Raw genomic sequence first — 15546 nt, 5'->3', positions numbered from 1 at the left:
ATAGGGGGCATAAAGGTGAAGAGGCAGATTTTCTTCTATAGAGCCTAGAGAGCTACCATTGTGGCCAGGGCATTATGCAGGGACTTCCACATAAAGCACTGGATTTTTTGAAGGGTTTTAAGTTTCCACACCGACTTCCAAAGCGAATCCAAAATAGATATAGACGATGACGATTTGAGGTTGATCCTTGGAATCACTCGAGAATGCGCCCAGTGGTAGCCCGACTTTATTGAATAGAGCCTTCTTTTAACTAAAAATTATGTAATAACTTTATTCGATGATTAAGACAAAGCCTAACCTAAATCAGTCCAGTAAACAGGCCTAACCAAAAGTACCTAATGAATTTCTTCTTCCGTTGTTAATTTTCGGTTTGTTAGTCTTCCATTTTTTCTACTGGCCATCATCCACATAAAAGAATCTGGATCCTCTTTGTGAGGATCCCAGAGATCCGTGAATTGTATCCGTTCATCAAACATTATGCGATCAAAAATAATTTTAAATATTTTTATTTAAAATTAAACATAAACAGTACTTGATAAAAACTGACCATACAATATACGATGAACGGATATGATTCACGGATCTCTAGGATCCTCACCAAAAGGATCCGGAGAGTATCCTGTTGGCACATAAAAAGGCCAAAAGACAACCCCACTCAAATTAGGGACTAAAACTTCGACATATCAAAACGCACCAATTGCGTCCAGCATAAACTGAAAACTGTTTGGTTGCCAACTCAACATTCCGGAAATTCGATTCACATAACAACTAAAAAGAATTAAAATACAGCTTAAATTACCAACATTTCGAGCCTAATTTGGCTTTTGATGATGATTTTAAATTTCAAGAAATGGCAATACAAAACTTACTTGCAAATGCAACAAAACGAGGAGGGAAGTGAACTAATTAGATGACTTACGGTGAGGCGGGGAGGGACCTTGAAAGAACAGATGGCGAGTCCGGGTTCGACTCGGATTCCCGCAACAGCGAAAGCGTCGTAGAATGTTATGAACTGAGGATTGTGATTATCTTAATCACAATTAAGAGTCAAGTTAGTTGTAATTGAGGGTTTTACTTGTTATTAGGGAAATTTGTTAGAAATGTCAGCTGGCGGTAGTCACACTAGTGTATAAGAGCACTTGCTCTTTGGTTGGTAATCAGGCCATAGCGAGTTGTGACTTGTGACCCAACCTGTTAAGGATCCGTTAAGATAACGGGTGTGACACGACACGACTCATTAAGATAACAAATGTTACTTGAAAATGATACGAACACGACAGACACAACCCGTTTACCAAGCCTAGTTCAATCTTATGAGGAGGTTTTTTTTTTTTTTTTAAAAAAAAAAAAGGGGACTAGGTGGTGGCGAAGTTAGGGCTGTATTCGGTTTTTTACCAAAATCGAAATTTCGGTTTGGTTCATTTTTTTTCCTTTTTTTTTTGTTCGGTTTGGTTAAATTTTGGTTTTTTTTTTAATGAAAAAAAATTGAAATCTGAAAATTATTTTTAAAAATCTAAATATTCACAAGCAACGGTTGGGGGGGAGTTGAGAGTTCTAAAAGTTATCTGCATATATACGAATATATGTGTGTGTATATGCTTGTATGGCGCTTTATTGATTTGCAGAGGTGTATGCAATAGCACAAGGTGGAGATCTCTGCTTTGCAAATGCCTATTGCCACATTGCAGAAACTCTGGAAAACAATGGGATGGTTGGTTGTTGACAACAAAAAAAAAAATCATGACATTGGTTGTTGGTTTAAAGGATGATTCTAGCTGGAGACCTAGTCCAAAAAGCCAAGCTAAGACAGAACATATTTTGGTCTAAAATTAAGTTGATGATTGACTTGAATTGGGAATAGAAAATAAATACCTAACTTAAATAAACAAATAAAATTAATATATATTTAAATCGGTTTGGTTCGGTTCGTTCGTTTTTCAAACCATCAAAACCGAAACCGAACCAAAAGATTTCGGTTTCGGTTTTTTTCAATTTCGGTTTGGTTTTTTTCGGTTTTCGGTTTTTTGAACCCATCCCTAGGTGAAGTCATGATAGTCTACTCGTTGGGCTTTTTTGGTCATTTACAGTTACACAGACATATTATTAATTTTTGCATTATAATATAAATAAAGCACAATAAAACGATTGATAGTTTAGAGCATCTTTAAAAGAGATGTCAAATTTTAAACATAAAATTTAAACTGATAGCCTGTGTGGCACTTTGATTTTTTTTAGTTTTGATTTCCACTCGGTATGTTAAATTAAATTATTATTTGTTATTTTATTTACTTTTCACAATGATATAAAAAAAATTTAGAACAAAATAAAAAAAAATAAAAAGCATTTATTAATCAATTAAAATTGAATTTCAAGTTGTTGTCAAATTTGACAGCAGCCATCTTTGCTGTCAATCCACGTCATGCCTCATAAAAAGTTGACATTTCAATTGAAAAACACTAATGTTATTTTTTTACTGTTAGTACTGATGTGGACTTTTGGCATCTCATTTAGAGATGCTCTAAAGGATGAGTTGTATAGTATTAATAAATGAATACAGGTTTATCTTCAGTAGTCTAGCCTACTAGAGTCCAATTTCTTTTTCTTTTCTTTTTTGAACAAACATTATTATCTACACTAAGAGAAAGAAGTTAGGTCTAACCTTATAATAAGTTAGCAATAATATGGTTCAAATTTGGCAAGAATCGAACTTAAAATCTTTCACTTACAAATGAAGAAGAATACCATTAAACTGTATTACTAAATGATCAGACTCCGACTTGTTAACAAACTTTCTTTGTTTCGATTTAAGTTAACTGTTCAATTACTTATAGTCAATCTTTCATTTCCCAAACTACAATCTTCATCGGAGTTCCCCGTTGTCATAATTTATCCGCTGGACGCATACATAAACATTCTTACAGTAGAAAACTCACGGTAGTGTGTGATATGAAAATTTGATTCACAGAAGCAGCCTTTTACTACCATGCACCATGGAGTGAAATTTAACACTTGCTAGCCTGCATAATTGAATTCTACATAAGAATTCCAATTAACTTTTCGAAATGAACGAAGCAGACGGAAGAATAACATCCGCGGAACTACTAATCGATCTTAATCGGTATTAGGCCTGGGTTGGTACTGAGGTGATTCTAAAAAAAACTGGTATAAAAAAAAAATGGGAACTATTTTTGTGTTTGGTAAACATTCAGCTTCAGCTTTTTTTTTCACAGTTTTTGATGAAAAAAAGCCAAAAACAAGAAGCTGCAAAACCAAGTTTTGAAAAACCTACTTTTTTTCACATCTGTTTTACATAAAAGTTTTTCAAACACTATAATATTGTTTTTTTTTTTTCAAAAGAACTTTTACAAAAAAGTTTACCAAACACTCTGCTGCTTTATTTTACAGCTACTTATTCTCAGAGCACAGCAGAATCAGTTTTTTTTTCAAAGCACAACAATACCAAACTAGCCCTTAATATCTTACATGTCAATCGTATCTTGTGTGTATTACAAGAGGAAAGAACATGGGCTAATGATCAATTTGGTTACGTCCTTCTAACATTCTGATTACTTAAAAAAATAATAAGAAGAAGAAACCAACCCTAAATGGATAGTGCTCTCCAGTCTTCACGCATACCGTTTATGCTAGTTTTTTTTTTTTTTTTTGGACAAACTAAGTTACTTTTCCATTAAACAAAAAGACTAATACAAGGAAAAGAGAGCCCAAAAGGCATCCCAGAACCAAAATACCAGCCCATCAAGAAAAAGTAAATACAACACAAAGCCCAAAAGGCATAACTGAAAAACAACAGAAACACTAAAACCAAACAGAGCAACAGGATCAACAGAAAATGGGGGTGAGCGAGCCACCAGCGCAGTGAGCGCTCCCATAATCCTACCAAATAGTGCAAAAAGCACTTTTAACAGCAACCCAAAACCCAAGCTCGTCACCGAGGAGAAGCACCAGGGGCCTGGTAGCAGTGGTTGGTAGTTGTGGACACACGATGGAAGGAAGCATCGTTACAAGAGAGGTGTCTAAAGGTTCCGATCTGAGACAAGCTCAGGAATGGAGACAAAGCTCAAAGAAAGCCAAAAGGAAAACAGAAATAAAGCACCGCAGGAGAAAACCAGAGGAGGGAAAGCTTGACGGGGGAAGGGGGAGGACTTGGGGGTGTGGGTGACGGGTTGGGTTGCGTCACGAGGGGAAAGGGCGGAGGGGGAAGGAGGAGGACTTGAGGGCGTGGGTAATGGGCTAGAGAGTAGAAAGAAGAGGGGTAGCAGCAAGAGAAAGCCGGCCGACTCCAACCACAGGAAGGAGTCGGGGCTGGGATTTTTTTTTTGCAGGGGGGAGGAGTTCCCACACCGTTTATACTTGTATATGTGGAAAGGATTCAGAGTTTGCTGGTAGAAAATGGACGAAACAACGAATGTCGACCTTCAGCAATAATCTCCCCAGATGCTTTGTTTCTTAGAAGTACATGGGTTCCAGAGTAACGACCTCTTTGTCCTAACTGTTTTGAGGTGATCTCTAACTCATCCTGCAATTTGAGAGATAAAAATTGATCAGATGCTATAGCTCTTCGAAAAATCTGATAAAATCAGAATGATACAGAGAAAAGATGTTCAAGCAAGAAATATCCAAACAGGAATCATATAACACCAGCACACGACGAGTAAGAAAAACCCCAATATTAGAACCATAAGAACATAGCCAAATGTGCATGGAAATGATCCTAAAAGATTGTTTAGAAATGATAATCATTCTTTCCCCTTGACAAAAAATACTCAAGGCGGATCAAACTCATATTCATGAGAGTTAAACCTAAGACCTTGAGAAAAGTTGAGAGAGACAACTATCCATTACAGTAACCAAATTCTGAAAATCAAAATATGAAGGGAAATCATTCCGATCCATTGAAACCAGACCTATAATAGGTTTTCCAGCACATAAGTTCATACATTTGCAAACTGTTAGATTGTACGTGGACATGTATGGCCAATTCAGAGGTTGCTATGGACAACATATATCCGAAACAAAAAATGGGGATTTATGACTTAGTGAAAGCTTTGCTTACATTAAGCTTCGCCTTTGCCATGTACGAGATGGACATGTCCACTGAAACGGTCATAGGGATATGTGGAACAAAAACAGTAGAGGCACCAACTACATCAACAAGGGTTGCAATTGCACCATTAGCCAGATTTCCAGCTCTATCCTGCAAACAATGGAAACACAGTTCCAAACTTACTCACAAGCAACTCGCGTTTTCAATAAATGTCACCAATACTAATTGCATCAAATTTCCCGCTAAAAAAATTTGAGCTGTTAGGAGAAGAATCAATCGTTTCTATATCAATCAAATCCACCTGTCAATTTGATAATTCAAGATAAAAGCTTGGTTTTTAAATACTCAAGATCCTCCTCTCGAGAGTATGAATCCCCATCGTGCAAGGGAACCTTGGCTAATAGTTTAAAATCAATGGGACACTCCCTCCTATTGCCATTTGGTAATGCCTCACATTCCAATACTTCCTCTATCGAAGACTTGGAAAGAGACTATAAGAAAATATATGACGTACTTGAGCTAAAGGTAGACTTGGGGCAAAACAGAGCGCAGTTCTAAGATTAATACCGCCCACCCGACATAGTGGGATTAAGGCTTTGTTGTTGTTGTAAAGCTACAAGCTCAATTGGAAGTTATTGACCCTAATTTTATTTATATTTTCGCTGCAAAACCTAAATTTATTTTTTGTACTCTTAATTAATCCAAATTACTGGTGGATTCAAACCCTAACCAAGCTTAGATTAGTAATTAGCATTTTAATAAATAAAAAACGGAAGCTAATTCCAGAAATTATACGAGGAAAAGTAGGTGAGCGGTGGGAAGACTCACAGTGAGGCGGGGAGGGACTTTGAAAGTGCAGACGATGAATCCGGGTTGGACTCGGTCGACTCGGATGCCTGACTCAACGAAATGATCGTATATACTCCTGTCGCTTGGAAAAACGAGTCGCGACACGGCCTCTGACTCGTCCTGCGTCACCTCTAGATACTTCTTTGCATCCTCCATTATTGGAGCCAAACTCTCTCCTCTCATCTCTTTGGAAGACTGGAACAACGAATAAGAACCTTGAAAACCCCAAAAATGTCCACATTGAAGGCTGCATAATTTCGGAAAGCCGATTTTGTTGGGGTAAATTTAAGGTTAGAACGGTTCACACACCCTTTTTACATCCGTATTTTATTGTTAATTTTTATTTATGGATGATTTTAAATTCATTTGATTCGACGGTTGGAAATTAAAAAATGTGTATGATATGTAAAAATAGGCCTATCCACCACCAAATTTAAATGTGCAAAGGGTAATGAGATTAGAGTTTATTAAGGTGATATTGGTATCGGATTCGTGGAGTTTTTTAACCGTTAAATATTTAGTCAAAAATAAAAATCAATATCTAACGACTAAAAAGTGCAGAGTATAGTATTGTTTGGAGTACCATAAATTTTTGAATTAGATCCTCTCTTGAGCACAAGCTCAGGATCCTGCTGACCAGTTCACGTGAGCCGTTGGATTTTGATCTTACAGTTACAATTATTATAACTTTTAGAAGGACTTTCTGTTTGTAGCCATTAGATCAAAATCCAACAACTCACGTGTGTTGATCAGGAAGATCCTGAACTTGTGCTCATGAGAGGATCCAATTCCATAAATATTTTTATAAGATCATGCATCGAAGCCTATTCAACCCTTTTTTTAATAAAATAATTTATTAACACTAACGGTTAACCAAAATATATGATAATTTAATATCAAACTCGTATAATTTCTATCTAGGACCACAACCACGAGAGTCGATGATTGGGCATTTGAGCCATTCAAGTTAGCCCAACTGGTAAGAGATGGTCGAGTTTTAATTTGGATTATGATACTGAAGGTTTCCATCCTTCCAATGTAAACAAGAAAAAGGAAACATTGTGTTTTGAAGTATATTACAAAGTTTACAAGATTGCTCTCTTTGATTGCTTTGGTCAACATTAGATGCTTCGATCTTTCCAATACCATATTGCGGTATAACGTGAAATGAATGAGTGAGATTTAAAGAAACAGATCAGTAACGCTATTGTGGCCACGCGACTCACGCCAGTTAATTAGGATGTAAGCTAACCTCCACTATCTATTTTGAAAAGAAAAGAAAATTAGCATCCAATAACATAGGAAGCAGAAATTTGGACATACTGAAAACCATGTCACGGAAAATCTCACCCCTAAAATTACAACGAGAAAAGAAAGCCAGACTTCGAAGGAAAATGCAAAACCGGCGACGGGAGTGAAGATTCAGGTTATGTTTGGTTGTGTACGAACGAATCAATGAAAAAGATAAAGCGAAAAACAAGAACAATAGCAGTGAAAAATAGTCCACCCAATTTGAGTTAAAACACAATTCTCAATCCTTATTCAATGAAAAACACTTACAAGAAAGCGAATCTACAAAAAGATTCAACCTACGCCCCCAAAGGGCTCCATCCATTCCAGTTATATACATACTGAAGTAAAAAAGGACTCAGAGTTTGCTAGCATGTCTACCAAACAACGAATGCCGACCTTCAGCAATAACCTCACCAGTTGCTTTGTTTCTCAGAAGCACTATTGTTCCTGAATAACCCCCTCTTTGTCCTAACACCCTTGACGTGATCTCTAACTCGTCCTGTTATTTGACATCATGAGAGAGCAGACATTATAGCTAGTAAATATCCGAATGCACATCGCATACCAAACACACCTGACAAGTTAGGGTAAAGTCCACCACTGGAAACACAAAATAGTAGCAAAGTTCTCAAACTAGTCATAATACAAAACAGTATCGGGATTCGAAAAGCAGTTTAACATGAAATAGTGGCAAAATTTCAAAGGAAATCCTACTTCCCAAGCTATACACATGGGAAACGACCCCCTCGTACTTTTGAGAACTGATCATCATTATAGAAGCCAGATTTGCAAATACAACGTGGAAAAGAAAAAAAATATCTGACAAATCGAAACAGGCTTAAGGGGCAAAGTTAGTTGTATACTGATAAAGTGATAAGAAAACATGCTGCTGTGAGATTTTGGGGCATATAACTTCAAACGTTGTCGAAACTAGTGACATTCAAGAAAGCCTGTCGAATTGAACACCAGCACTATTGACAAGTGCAAATCGTATACCGCACACATGACAAGAACGGTAAAACCAACCCAATGGAACCACAAAATAGTAACAGAAACCCAAATTAGCCCTACTTACTTCCCATAATACTTTTGAAAATTGATCATCATTGTAGTAGCCAAACTCTGAAATTAAAACCAGGAAACCAAATATTTCTGGCAAATTGAAACCAGGTTTAAATTGGCAATGTTGGTCTTATATACAAAACAAGCTGACAACATTTGGTGACATTCAGTTCAAGACAGGCATGCTAAACTGAACACATACATCCAGATACGACGAATCGAAACGCAGCTAACAATGCATAAATGTCAAGGGGAAACCGGGATATTCGAGTGAAAAGCTTTGCTTACATCAAGCTTGGGACTGGACATAAACGAGATGGACATGTCCACTGAAACATTCATAGGAAGACCCTCAACATGAACAACGGCGCCACCCACTTCATCGACCAGGTTTGCAATTGCACCATTAGCCAACCTTCCACTTCTATCCTACAAACAAAATTCCAAAGTTGCAAACTTTAAGCCAAACCAATTTTGGATCACAGGCTCACTGCTCAAATTAGCTAAATTTCAAGTTAAATCAACTAAAATTCAATATAAATCAGCTAAATTTCAGGTTAAATTAGCTAGCTACAAGTAAAATTAGTTCAATTTTAAGCTAAATTAGCGGAATTTTATGCTACTAACAGTACCAATCAGTAAAAGAAGTTAATTTCGATTAAAATTATGGAAAATTTGACTTGTGATCGAACGAGTGAGGGGTTCTGTGGCTTACGGTGAGGCGGGGAGGGACCTTGAAAGAACAGACGACGAGTCCGGGTTCGACTCGGTCGACTCGGATGCCGCGAAGAGCGTAATACTCGTAGAAGCTCGGCCCGGCGCCGGCTTGGTGAGGTGGAACGGTGAGTCGTGACGCGGCCTCTGACTCGTCGTGGGTCAGGTCCAAGGATTTCTTCGCCTTCTCCATGCTGGCTTTTGCAGCGCCTTGATTCGGATCCTTCTCTGCAGACGTTGAGGTCAAAATAACGGCCTGGGTTGGACTGGGCCTATTCGTTTCTAAAGTTGGGTTATTTTTAAGCCCACGTAAGCTTATGATAGGGGAGCTTTATACAGTGGAACACAACTTCGCTGCTAAATTTTGGAAAAGAATTCTCGTTGGATCATTTTTTTAGGAATTCCATGATTGTGACTGTTCATCGTACATCGTGCGGTTAGAAATCATTTCAAAATGTAAATTTTAAAATTAAATATAAATAGTACCTAAGGAAAACTGACCGTACGATATACAATGAATGGTCACGATTACGGGATTCCTAGGATTCCTAGAAAAAGGATTCCCTAAATTTTAAACATAAATTAAACATTTGTCCATCTGTAATTGATTAAAAGCATGAAATGTTGCTAAATTTGTAGTAGCCAATACACAACGTGGGGTTTTTTAGGGCAACTTAAATCAGACGGTGAAATGTACAGTACGAGCGGATCAAAAGTAATCCTCCATGCAACCTCATATTAATATCGTTATATTGACATCTTAATGCTAAATAATATAAAAAACAACTATCAAATATCAATGATATATTAACAATACAAACTTACGTCAGAATGCGTATTTCTTACTAAAAAAAATTCAGTTTAAATTAACAACATTGTATTTCACAATTTCACTTAGTAACATAGTAAGATCTCAAGCAACATTGAGGAAATATAATCTTAATATATGTAAAGTCACCCAACGAAAGAGGAAAAATAATCTTAATATATATAAAGTATACCTTCCAATTTTATATCGATTTGTTAAATTTAATTGGCATCTTTTGTCTCTCAGCTTTCTCATAAAATATACAATGGTCATACACTTGTTACAATTTGATATAGTAAAATGAGATCTGTGCGTGCACGTGCGTGTCTGAGAAGTTGTGCAGTACATGCCATGCATACAAGGAGATCGAGCATGCTTGAAGTGGCCTCGGGTGATGATATTTCTATGGACATCTTTTTTGGAAGGTGATCGAAATGTAAAAAGACAAGCATCGAGCAAGTATTTCGAGAATTAATATATTAATAAATCAAAGATTCTAGGTCTCTTATTTTCGACTTCAAATCTTCTACTCCGAAAACTCCCTGTGACCAGGAGCATTTTTGCCATCATTATGAATTATAGTGTATGCTCGTAATACACCTCATTATCTGCCACATGTTTTTTTGCCTAACTTTGGTAAATATTTTTCAAAATTGAAAAATGAACATTTAATATGAAAGCTAATCAGTCACTTAATACTACAATTTAGTAATATTCATCTTCACTTGTAAATAAGATGTCTTAGGTTCAATTCTCGTCAAAAGAGAATTTGAATCACATTATTACTAGCCCATTGTAAGGCTAAAGCCACTCTCTTTCCCCTCCCTCTCAGTGTTGATAATATTGTTTGTTAAAAGAGAATTATGAAAGTTAATTAGGATTAACTGAAAAGAACCAAAAAAAAAAAAAGGGTTAATCAAGGTTAAGTGAAAAGACACAAAGCAAATGATGAAATGTATGATAAAAATACATCATAGTTTATAGGGAAGTGCAAAAATATTTCCATTTGTGACATCTTCCTGGGAAGAGATCCCCTCCGGATCTCTCCCATAAAATCCTACTAATTAATTAATTTTGACTCTTGAAATTTGATCTAACTACTATAAACAGGTGGCCTCTATAATAATAATTTTAACCCTTGAATCAAATTTAAAAAATCTAGATTAATTAATTGGTGGACTTTGGTGGGAGATATCCGGATCAGATCTCTTCAAAAATTATAATAATTTTAACTCTTGAATCTAGATTAATTGATTGGTGGACTTTGGTGGGAGATATCCGGATCAGATCTCTTCAAAAATTATAATAATTTTAACCCTTGAATCAAATTTAAAAAATCTAGATTAATTGATTAGTGGACTTTGGTGGGAGATATCCGGATCAGATCTCTTCCCATATTCCTCTATAACCTACCTCATTGAATGACACGTAAAACATTTTGCGTGCAGAGGATTTGAACTCCTTATTTCTTACCACCACACATTGGTTTGGGAATGCTACATAAGTTGTGGATTTCGATGTCAATGGTGGTGTCCGTAGTGCAGTTGACCTACAAATTTTGTGCACGTCCGCAACGCAAGGATGTGGTTGGATTTTGCATTTGTTTACGTTCACAAACCCAGAATCCAAGAAAAGTGTGCGACTAATGCATTGGGCTTTCTGTGGGCCGGAAAGCTGTAAGTTTCCTTCTTCACACTGACTGATATTTGCTTGCTCGCCCTTCTGCTGCAAGCAAAGTTCTGAAGACTCATCAAGAAGTTTCAACAAGATAATCATGCACTAGCAAACGTTTTAACTTCTGCACAAATTCATTTGTTATATACCAAATAATTTGATGTATTATTGTTCGATCCAATCCAACAAAAAAAAAATATATGAATCTGAGATTACCGAAAAGAGAAATAATTTTCGCAGTATTATTTTCTACTCCTACGCTTCTTTTATTTTTATCCGTTGATTATTTAATTCAAAAACTATAAAGAAATGAGTGCACGAGAACATAAAAAGAGGATGCGATGGAATAAGTTTTCACACATCATTGTTCTTAATAGACAACTTATATTTGAAGTAAAAAGTTATTAAGATAATAAGACGACCTAAATCTTGTTTAGTGAACAAGCATTGTAACTGCTCAGTGCTAACTTATATTTCAGCTTCTGTTGACTATTCTAATAATTTAGATCGAGAGGAACATCAGGCTCAGTTCTTCACCCGTCTACATAATTGAGATAAGTTAATGCATGTACTAACTAAAATATGTCGATGTGTGAATGTAATTGGGATGTCAACATTTCTTGATCCGCGTTTCAAACGTCATATTTTGGATTCGATTTCTGACACTGATGAATCACACTATGATGATTAAGGATAAACTGAAATTCCTATATGAGTTTTTCAATCCCAAAAGATAAATTGCCGTGACAAAACAACCTTCGAATCCTTTTAAAAAATAAAAATAAACAGGCCTTACAACATAAATAACGTTTTATTATATGCATGCTGCTAAAATTGCCATAAATTCCTATACGCATAGGATTCTTCTTCCTCTGTGACCCCTGCATCTCCATGCTAATTGCTTAGAAAAAAAATAAATAAATAAAAAAAAAAATTCATGATACCATAAAATCCCAAAAAGGAGGTTTTTCCGGGGTTTCCATTTTTTTTTCCAATTTCCCATTCCTTTCTCAACTTCGCCGCCCCTCTCTCACTGACCCACAACTTCCTTCTTCTGCCATGCACGCACTCTCAACTACCACCGCCTCCGCCCTCCTCCTCCAACTCTAAAAGAGCAATGAAACCCCAGACTCGCCGTCTATCCACCTGTCACCGTCACCCTACCAAACCCATCACCGGATTCTGCGCCCCCTGCCTAACCGAACGCCTCGCCGGCCTCGACTCCGCCGCCGCCACCGCTCACCATGAACCCCCGACCCAGAACCCCCATTCCGGGTCTGAGCTCCGGAGAAGCAAGTCGTGTTCCGGAACGAGAACCGAATCGTCGTCGGACAACGCACTTGACCCGACCCGGCGCAAGTCCTGCGATGTAAGGGCCCGGAACACTCTGTCCGAGCTCTTCAACATCGACGACGACCGCAAGGGAGTGCCGAGAAAGTTCGATGTCGAAGTGAGAGATGAGGAGAAGAACGAAGGTGGAGACGAAGGTAATGTTTTGGATTTGGATGCGGAGTTCAAGACGATGAAGGAGTTGATAGATCTGGAATGGGAGAAGAAGAAGGGTGCGGGTAGGGATTTGAAGGACATTGCAGGGACATTTTGGGGAACGACGTCGGTTTTGTGCGGAAAGGTGAGGCAATGGCGGCGGAAGCAGAAGATGAAGAAGGTTGAGAATGAGGGTTTCGTGGCGGAGAAGCGGCGGGAGACCCAGTCGGAGGTTGGAGAGTACGCATTGGGGAGAAGATCGTGCGATACTGATCCGGATCCGGGTCGGATGTCAATGGACGAGCCTCGGGCTTCTTGGGACGGGTATTTGGGTCCGAGAGCCGCCCACCCGAGGCTGACCCGGATGGTTTCGGTTGTGGAAGAAAACTGGGAGCGGAGTCCAGGCGGGTCAGCTCAGACCAAAGACTATTACAATTCGCAGCGGCGGCGGAGCTTCGAACGGCCGAGTTTCGATCGATCCTTGGCGGCGGAGGTTGATGAGCTGAAGTTGGGATCAAATGCCAGAGTCTCCCCGGCCACTTCAGAGTTGTTCTATGGGGCCAAGCTGCTGATTACAGAGAAGGAATTGATGAGTTCGAATTCGAAGTTGAAACCTGTTGAAGATGATGAGCGCGCGGAAGAGAGCCGCGGCGGCGTTGGGATTGGCGGTGAACCTGTTTGTAAAAATGCAGCTTCGGAATCAACCAATGGGGTTGATGCTGACCACCAAAAGCTGAATAGGCGGCACAAGAAGTGGAGTTTTTGGGGTTTGATGCAGTGGAGAAGCGAGAAGAAATGCGTGGATGAAGAATCCACGGATTCTTGGCAAAAGCTGAGGAGGGTTGCCAATGGAGAAGAAGCCAACGCGTCCGTGAGTCAGAAGCTGATTCGGAGTTACAGCGTCAGCTGCCAGAACCAGTGCAAAATGGTTGGCTTGTTAAGCAATGTGCATGGTCTTGGGGCGGAAAACAAATGTAATGAAGTGAAGACTCTGCAGAGGAACAAGAGTGCTCGGTATTCACCAAGCAATCTCGATCATGGGTTGCTGCGGTTTTACTTGACGCCGCTGAGGAGCTATCGGAGGAGTGAATCGGGGAAGAGCAGGCCAGGCAACAACTCACAATCTCTGCCCAAGAATGTCTTGTAGTTGTATTTGTTATGTTGTAAAGCCGAATATAAATGCATTTTCTTCTTTTATGAGGAACACACACACTTCCCCCCTAACATGTTCTTACAATGCCAAAATTGCCAATAAGGCAATTTATCCTTGAAATCATTGGTTCACTCTAGTTCAATGAACGAGAAGCGGACGCGGATTAGGCATGTTGGTCAGAGCAGTGTGTTTGTGTTTGTCCCTTGTTTCTTTGCGAAGCGCTTTTGCTTGGTAGGGTTTTGTTAAAACAATAATGAGAATTCCATAAAATTATTCAAGGTCTTGTACATTTATCTCACAACAATTCTAGAGCAAGCACTCACAAAGTGCTTTTATCCAAAAGCAATGTGAACAGTAATCACTTTTACACACAAACGCCATAAACACATAGCCATGCAAAACTTCTACAAATTTCACTCAGCGTCAACGACGTAGCCCTTCTCTTGAAGCTCCGAAATGACCTCATTCTTCATCCTCACCCACAGCTTCTGAGCTTCCTGCTCCAGCTTCTTCTTCTGCAGCTCCTTCTGATAGTTAAACGCATCTTTGTCCGTCTCGACAAACCCTTTCGGGCCAATTGTTGTGCCGATCATTCCCCCCTTGGCAACAAACTCTTCCATGGCTTCCTCATCCCCAGGGTATGGGAACTCACGACGCTCATACAGGTGCGCTAGCTCTCTCTCTTCCTTGGGCCTAGGCTTCAGCGTCCACCACCCAAGTGGCGATTTCTCGTTGTAGAGCCAGGCCACGCCGAAGAGCGTGTATGTGCACACCAGTGCCTTGCCTATTTGCTTCCAGAAGTAGTAGTCTTCTTTGCCCAATCCCACTTTTTTCAAGTACTTCTCGGCATTGAACGATTTGGTCAATTGGTATCCTGAAATTAGCGCATTCAAAACGGAAGCAAGGGTTAGGGCATTTCACTGAGGCATTTGATCAAACACTTGGAGGGTTGTAAGAAAAATCGAAAGAGAAACACAAATTGCGGAAGCTGGAAGCTGCAACACATGAGGTTGATCAAACTATTACCTGCTTTAGCATCCTTATAGCGTTTGAGAACCATTTGCGATCGTTCAAATCGCTTAGTTTTCTGTAATCTTGCTCCGAGTCGAAACTAAATTTTCAGGGAGAATGACATGGTACACGTTAGATGAAGGGCCTCAAATGGCTTTTGTTTGAGGGTAAAGAGAGAATTGGGCTACGTCTTTAGTTATGACAACTGAGCCGGGTTTATATGACCCACCAACCAAGAAACCCAAAAATGAAAAAGAGCAAGCGGGGCTTAACGCATACGTCACATGTTTACTTACTTAGAACAAGTACTGGAATAATTCTATAATTCCTTATTCTACATGGCACATGTTAAATGACAGGCCTCAAATGACATTCATGCGTTTACTTACACATACAGAATATAAAAACCATGTGACTCCCACACTATAGTCA

The 15546-nt window shown here is 38.7% G+C and overlaps 4 protein-coding genes across 4 annotated transcripts; 1 reads left to right on the top strand and 3 right to left on the bottom strand.

The window, feature by feature from the left end:
* Nucleotides 1–3731: 3731 nt before the first annotated feature.
* LOC103938593 (acyl-coenzyme A thioesterase 13-like) lies at nt 3732–6177 on the bottom strand. The gene is made up of 3 exons (XM_009348616.3): nt 5894–6177; nt 5075–5215; nt 3732–4537 (listed from the first exon to the last, which is right to left on the bottom strand). The coding sequence occupies exons 1-3, from the start codon at nt 6095–6097 to the stop codon at nt 4391–4393; spliced, it is 492 nt and encodes a 163-aa protein (XP_009346891.2). The 5' UTR covers nt 6098–6177; the 3' UTR covers nt 3732–4390.
* A 1223-nt stretch (nt 6178–7400) lies between these two features.
* LOC103929805 (acyl-coenzyme A thioesterase 13-like) lies at nt 7401–9215 on the bottom strand. The gene is made up of 3 exons (XM_009339043.3): nt 8985–9215; nt 8558–8698; nt 7401–7706 (listed from the first exon to the last, which is right to left on the bottom strand). Exons 1-3 carry the CDS (start codon nt 9174–9176, stop codon nt 7563–7565), a joined length of 477 nt encoding a protein of 158 aa, XP_009337318.1. The 5' UTR covers nt 9177–9215; the 3' UTR covers nt 7401–7562.
* A 2987-nt stretch (nt 9216–12202) lies between these two features.
* LOC103929843 (protein OCTOPUS-like) lies at nt 12203–14156 on the top strand. The gene has a single exon (XM_009339104.2). The coding sequence runs from the start codon at nt 12583–12585 to the stop codon at nt 14095–14097; it is 1515 nt and encodes a 504-aa protein (XP_009337379.2). The 5' UTR covers nt 12203–12582; the 3' UTR covers nt 14098–14156.
* A 189-nt stretch (nt 14157–14345) lies between these two features.
* LOC103938591 lies at nt 14346–15371 on the bottom strand. The gene is made up of 2 exons (XM_009348613.3): nt 15130–15371; nt 14346–14977 (listed from the first exon to the last, which is right to left on the bottom strand). Exons 1-2 carry the CDS (start codon nt 15161–15163, stop codon nt 14517–14519), a joined length of 495 nt encoding a protein of 164 aa, XP_009346888.2. The 5' UTR covers nt 15164–15371; the 3' UTR covers nt 14346–14516.
* Between the last annotated feature and the right edge of the window lie 175 nt (nt 15372–15546).

This window comes from the organism of the source record quoted next, unplaced genomic scaffold, assembly GCF_019419815.1.
Source record: "Pyrus x bretschneideri cultivar Hongxiangsu unplaced genomic scaffold, Pyrus_bretschneideri_v1 Contig39, whole genome shotgun sequence".
Classification (NCBI taxonomy): Eukaryota; Viridiplantae; Streptophyta; class Magnoliopsida; order Rosales; family Rosaceae; genus Pyrus; species Pyrus x bretschneideri.
This window is presented reverse-complemented; position numbering and strand designations above follow the sequence as displayed.

Bases quoted from the DNA above. Each gene is read 5' to 3' on its own strand.
- LOC103938593 (XM_009348616.3), bottom strand. From the start codon at position 6,097: ATGAGAGGAGAGAGTTTGGCTCCAATAATGGAGGATGCAAAGAAGTAT. The intron at 5,216-5,893 runs GTGAGTCTTCCC...CATTGTTTGCAG, and splicing joins AAGTCCCTCCCCGCCTCACT to GATAGAGCTGGAAATCTGGC. The intron at 4,538-5,074 runs GTAAGCAAAGCT...CTCAAATTGCAG, and splicing joins TGGCAAAGGCGAAGCTTAAT to GATGAGTTAGAGATCACCTC.
- LOC103929805 (XM_009339043.3), bottom strand. From the start codon at position 9,176: ATGGAGAAGGCGAAGAAATCCTTGGACCTGACCCACGACGAGTCAGAG. The intron at 8,699-8,984 runs GTAAGCCACAGA...TTTTGTTTGTAG, and splicing joins AGGTCCCTCCCCGCCTCACC to GATAGAAGTGGAAGGTTGGC. The intron at 7,707-8,557 runs GTAAGCAAAGCT...GTCAAATAACAG, and splicing joins TGTCCAGTCCCAAGCTTGAT to GACGAGTTAGAGATCACGTC.
- LOC103929843 (XM_009339104.2), top strand. From the start codon at position 12,583: ATGAAACCCCAGACTCGCCGTCTATCCACCTGTCACCGTCACCCTACC.
- LOC103938591 (XM_009348613.3), bottom strand. From the start codon at position 15,163: ATGGTTCTCAAACGCTATAAGGATGCTAAAGCAG. The intron at 14,978-15,129 runs GTAATAGTTTGA...CGCTAATTTCAG, and splicing joins CTATAAGGATGCTAAAGCAG to GATACCAATTGACCAAATCG.